Source organism: Phragmites australis, chromosome 1 (assembly GCF_958298935.1).
Source record: "Phragmites australis chromosome 1, lpPhrAust1.1, whole genome shotgun sequence".
Taxonomy (NCBI): domain Eukaryota; kingdom Viridiplantae; phylum Streptophyta; class Magnoliopsida; order Poales; family Poaceae; genus Phragmites; species Phragmites australis.
This window is the reverse complement of record NC_084921.1, coordinates 7879211-7885210: the sequence shown is the minus strand read 5'-3', so window position 1 is coordinate 7885210 and position 6000 is coordinate 7879211. Positions and strand designations below refer to the sequence as shown.

General features: G+C 45.7%; 1 protein-coding gene across 1 annotated transcript; it reads left to right on the top strand.

Moving 5' to 3' along the window:
• The first annotated feature begins 3290 nt into the window (after positions 1–3290).
• On the top strand, positions 3291–5036 carry LOC133887429 (uncharacterized). Its single transcript, XM_062327384.1, has 2 exons — positions 3291–3975; positions 4088–5036. The coding sequence occupies exons 1-2, from the start codon at positions 3781–3783 to the stop codon at positions 4736–4738; spliced, it is 846 nt and encodes a 281-aa protein (XP_062183368.1). The 5' UTR covers positions 3291–3780; the 3' UTR covers positions 4739–5036.
• Positions 5037–6000: the final 964 nt, after the last annotated feature.

Genomic DNA, 6000 nt, shown 5'->3' with positions numbered 1-6000 from the left:
CCGTTGCAACCGCCACATGCACTTAGGCTTTGGCTGCCTTCTGCTGCTCAGGTGTTGGCCCTTTGCCCTTACGATTGCGGCATCTGTTGGCTTTGTGATCCGACTCGCCGCAAACGTAACAGACAATCTCGGGTTTTTTCTTCTTCTTCATTGCATTAGCCTTCGGTCCCGAAAAGCCAAGCTTGGTCTTCTCTTTCTTCGCATTCTTGCCAGAATGGTTCTTGTGCTCGACAAGGTTTGCTTGAGCGGGCACCTTCCCCTCACCATAGCCTGCCTTGGACTTCTCCTCGACATTTATCGCAGCAATGAGCTCATTAAGAGTCAATCGCTGCTTTAAATGCCGACGTGCAGTGACAAAGTCACGCCAAGAAGTTGGCAGCTTGGCCAAAATAGCATTAATCTGAAAGTTCTCCGGGAGGACACAGCCATACTGGCCTAAGTCCCGCACGATCAGTTGAAGCTCGTGGATTTGTTCCATGACTGATCGGCCATCTCCCATGCGAAAATTCAGATAGCTTTCCACCATAAAGGACTCATTGCCGTTGTCGCTCTCTGCATACTTGTCATTCAGCTCCGTCCACACCTTCCGCGCTTCCCTGAAGCTCACGTAGACGTCGAATAGCCTGTTTGACAGAACGGCCAAGAGACGTGCCAGGGCAGATGCATTTGCCTTCTCCTAACGGGCCCTTAACGCGTCAAGACGCGTTCTTTCGACCTCGTCTAGCACGGCTTCCCCCTGAGGGGCGGGCGGCTCTTCGGTGAGGACCCAGAATAAACCGAGCTCCATCAACCACAGCCTCGTCCGGGCCTGCCAGCGCTTAAAGCCGGTTCCATCAAAGCACTCAGGCTTAATCGCATCTGAGGACGACGGAGGAAGAGCAGAGGAGGAGGAGCTAGCCATTACTGGAGCACTAATAGGTTTTCTGGATTGAAGTAAATAATAGAACCAAAGGATGAGCATAAGGCTTATCCCATACATATAAATAAGATATTGAAATTGATAGCAAATCATACACAATGAAATGCTACTGAACAAGGTAAAATTAATTGCAGTAAACAATTCACTCTGATGCAAAAACAGTATACCAAAATAAGGCATATGAGAGTGAAACTCTACAATTAATTGCTGTATTGAAAAGAAATAGATAGTATTGCTCTCAGATTTATGCAACAATTAGCCCCAAGACTTTGTAATCTTGCTCCCAAATTGTTCTTCTAGAATTATCACAGATTGGGCTATTAATGAGATCTCAACTAGCCAAAAAACTTGGACAAGTAAAATTAAACAGATTCTGGACAATGACTGATCTGGATTGATGGACATGATTCACTAGCCAAATAGAACTATTTAGTCACACAGAAGTATGACAAATACACAGGGAAAGACAGGTCCAGTTTAAACAGAACAGGAATGTTCACTGCACCGACAGAATAAATGACTGAACTGTAACAAATATATGCGCACCAGCATGAATTCAGTATACAACCGTGTCCTTTCACATGTGTTCAGATATATTCATATCAGACAATCAACAGAATCATGTCCAGAGGTTTGAAATAACAACAACACTAGATCAGTATCCAGATCACAGGTTTTCCAGCTATTGTACTCAACTAATAGCCCAATCTAAAAGCATTCATCATCACAGAGCATGCTATCAGAGAAGTGGAGTAATACTCACAGCAAAATATTGATTAAAATCAAAATGAAGTGAGGCTAGGCACGGCTTGGAAGCCACTGACCCAGAAAACCTATCGACCACCGTCACCGGCAGTGAAAGGAGATCGGAGATACAAAGCCCTTCACCGTACACCCACTGCAGTACGGCCGAGCCTCTGCGTTGCAGCTCCAGCCACCAACCTTTTCCTTTCCCAGATGCCACCCAAAGATATCACCCGAGAAGCTCAGGTTCAGATCTTCAGAGACAAAACCAGAGGGAGAGTTCACCGGAGAAAGAGAAAGGATTAGACTCGTGTTTGCACACAGAGAAGGGAAGGGAAGATATAGCTGCCTTATCTTCTGTATGAAGGGCCGGAGCACAACTCCTCGGTGAAATAGTTGCGGCTGCCCAACAAACCGAGAATCCGGCACTCCTGAAAACCAGCTGAGCCACCAGAGACCTCGGCCGGGGAAGGCTGTCGCCGCCGCCGGCACCACAGCCTTGCAAACATCGCAGCAGCCTCTTCCTTTTTCTCTTGGCCAACCCTAAGTCTGCCTTTTATATCACCCACAGTGGGCCTGGGCTAGAATCCCGACCAGGGCTCAAAGAAGGCAGCCCAGAAAGGCCCAAGTACAAACCACATTAAAGCTTTCACATATTTCAACAGTACATATATAAATACTGCACTCTCTCAACAATACATCGGTGTGCTGCAAATTGATTACTCTCTAAGTGTCTCACAAAGAGCCCTTACCGATTTAGGTAGTATTTGGTTTGTAAAACGTGGTGAGATGGAGCAAATCTATTTTGTTTTTGAGTTGTTTAGATGTAGCGTAGTTGGATGAAATGATTTAAGAATCAATGAATATTCTTTAAACATTCGAGATAGAGCTGTTTCAAAAAAAAATGGTAGAACGTTGTCATCCCATTTTAAACGTGATACTGACAGCGAGCCTGAATATTAAAATAGGCTCGTTCAATTTTATCTACCAAACAAATATCTATATATAAATAAAATTATTTTATTCTTAAATATATAAATAGAATCATCTTATTCTACCTGTTTCACAACCAAATAATATCTTAATTTGACTAACATTAGAAGCTCTAAGTGCAATACCGACCGAAGAAAGGGGCAGCATGCCACTAGCAGCAGAACGGAAGGTTTGCCATGCGTCCTTCACAATGCCGGGCAACTCAGCTCTCCTGCCACCAGAACCTGAGAGAAGTAAGTAATCCTTTCTCGATTTGGCGTGGCACTGGCCACAGGACTGTTCAAAGTTCAATGTGGCACCTGGTGTACGAGTTGGTAACTAAATAGTTATAGATAACAGTTAGTTTTTATTATTATAGTATGTAAAAAGAAGAAAAGTAAGTAAAATAAAAATAAAATTGATATTAAAGAAAAATCTTACTCACATAAAAGATAATTTTAGCGAGCTAGCTTCTAAAAGAAAAAAAATAAAAAGATAACTTTAAATATTATAAGATATGAGCAATTGAGAATTTTTTTAAAAAATATGTTAAAAGAAATAAAAATAGTAGTTCGACATAACCAAATGTCCTGATGTACTAACAAAGATCACCTCACTGCAATAAGATTGAGCCGTCTGATCAGCGTCGCATCGAAGTTATCGGTTGGTCAGAGCTGGATCGGCGCAGCCTACCACTACGTTTTTCGCCGGCCTATGCCGATTTCTGACTTGGTTCTTAATTGCATCATCTTCTCGGGTCTCTCCTCAGCTTTTTTTAATCGGACTCTTTTCAATTTGGTCACCTGATTGCGTCTTATATACCATATCTAGTTGCCTACAAAATCTCCAACCCGCAGTGCCGGTGGCTTGAGAGTTCAGTCGGTCTTCATACAAGTACCACAGTGCGCGGTATTTTTGGCGCCGCGACGCGGCGGCTGTGGCTGGCTTCAGCGACGTGCGTCGACGGGACAAGACGGCGGGCGACTGGAGGCGTGACGCAGGCGGCGGGATGGCGCCATTCTCGGTGAGCGACGTCCTCCACTGTTCGTTTCCTCACCTCCTTGCCGGCCCGTCTATAAATTCCCGAGCCAGTGGTGCCTTCGCATCCCTCTCTCCCTCGTTAGAGCGCAGGAGGTCGACCAGAGATGCAGAAGAAGAGTGGGAAAAAGTCCGCGGGTTGTGGCGCTGGCGCTGCAAAGAAGGCGAGGACTTCAACGAAGGAGGCCAAGCTAGACGCCGTGCAGGGAAAGGAAGGAGAGACTTTCCTGACCTTCTCCATGGATCCCGACGTGTTGGAGTGTCCCATTTGCTTCGTACCTTTCGCGGCCGAAGTGTACACGGCAAGTAGCCAATTAGTACTACACAGTAGTATCATAAACAATGTATCTGGATTGGTATATTGATACGATGCTTGGGCTCTAACCTCTTTATATCGTCCTTTTTAATCTTCAGTGCAGGAACGGGCATGGTGCTTGCGCCAACTGCTGCATCCGCATAAATAGGAAGTGCTGGTGCTGCAGTGAGCCCATCGGCGACTTCCGGAACCGGCAACTGGAGAACGTCCTGGCCGCCATGATCACCCCTTGCAATTACAAGAAGTTCGGCTGCGGAGTGAGCGTCAAGTACACCGACAAGCGTAGCCACGAGGAGACCTGCCCGTACGCGCCGTACGAGTGCCCGTTCGACGGCTGTAGCTACAGCGGGTTGCTGCTCTGCCACCACGTCCGGCGCGAGCACCCGCCGGACGCGGTTTACGACTTAAGCTACGTCCTGGGCACGACGGTCACGCTGCACAAGGACGTGCCGTTCCTCGTGCTCTTGCAGCCCAGCTTAGGGCTCGTGTTCCTGCTGCTCAACGGCGGCGACGTCCTGGCGGGGCGTTCTCTGTCCCTGCTCTGCCTCGGGCCACGTTCCCACGGGGACGTGGATCTGGAGTACAGGATGGAGGTGAACGGCGCCGAGCCAGGCGCGCTCTCGCTGTCGGCGTCGGGCACCGTGCCGTGCGCCCGTCGGCTCGGCTCGTTGCAGGCCAAGGGGTTTCTGTTCGTGCCGGATGCATACTGGGGCCCCTCCGGCTGCGTCTCCGTTAAAGTTAGTGTGTGATGTCGCACGGTGTTGGTGCTTGACAAGGATCTAGCTGACGAAATGTTCCTTTCATCCCGGCTGGACCGCAGCTTGCTTTTGCGTATCACTAGTCGTGTTGCATGGTTATCTTCGGGTTGATTAGTACGTTGTTCGTCTTGTGTAGCCATGGTTGTGTCGTGGCCGCTTTTGCTATCACTTTTATGCATCATGTGCAAGTACTATGTGTGGTAAGCTTCCACTTTTATGCTCATGAGCAAGTACTGTGTGATAAACTGGTAACAGGTTCGTCGCCCTACGTGGTTCGGATTGCAGTCAATTTTGTTTCATTGCAGTCAGTTTTTGTTATTGATGAACCGAAAAGATGACTGAATTTGACTGCACTTGTTTCATATTGTTGCTTATTCTTCAACAAACTGATCTAATAATAACTGAACAATCTGAGTTATTGTACAACAATTGAACTATGCATTCAATTTTTGAGGAAGAAGCTGGAGAACTAGGAAAATCAACGAACTTATGCAAGGTGCTAGATCAGTTTGTCACACATTATGCTGTAAAGAGGTTTTCCACGCTTATCATGCAATTAATTGCACATAATCACAAAGAATAACAGGAACAAACACATTGTTACACAAGGAAATCCATTGGGAAGTCAATGGCAGCACGTCAATCTATTGAACCTCATAAAATAGAAGATTTGACCGAGTCAATAACATTAAGCAAGTACACTTGTGATGATTCTACAAAATAGTTTACATGAGAATATCGGTACGGATGTAAATATCCGAATTGCCCTTTTGCTATTCGCAGCATGCTCTTACCCTAATGATAGTTGAATTTGCCTCAATAGCTCAATTCATGAAATTGTACAGTTGGTTCAAACAGAAGGAGAAATAGGAAGATAGAAATCTGAAAAATGAAATACTATATTCTTGTATTCTTATGTAAGTCTTCGAACCGGTTGTTGGAAATAGCATCATTAGTGCGTGGACATTACCTGCTAACTTGACTGCAAATTATACTTGTGTCCGAAACAGTATAGCTGCATAAGAAAAACAGGCAACCAATTAAAATTCAGGCCGAAATTTTAAGAATTAGATTATATATCTGCAAGCAAGTTAGTACTTTGTTTGCTATGGGCAAGTAACAGGCCAAATTTGTAGATCTGAACTAAACACATGGCATGGAATAATTGAGAAGCTGCGATTTCCGGACGGCAGGGACCCGGATCCTCTGCAGTGATTTGAAAGCAATGTAAATCACTGTAGCAGCCCATACTG

What these genes read in the sequence shown, in the direction of transcription:
- LOC133887429 (XM_062327384.1), top strand. Translation starts at nt 3,781, where the DNA reads ATGCAGAAGAAGAGTGGGAAAAAGTCCGCGGGTTGTGGCGCTGGCGCT. An exon ending in TCGCGGCCGAAGTGTACACG is followed by an intron (nt 3,976 to 4,087) that starts GCAAGTAGCCAA and finishes TTTAATCTTCAG; the next exon opens with TGCAGGAACGGGCATGGTGC.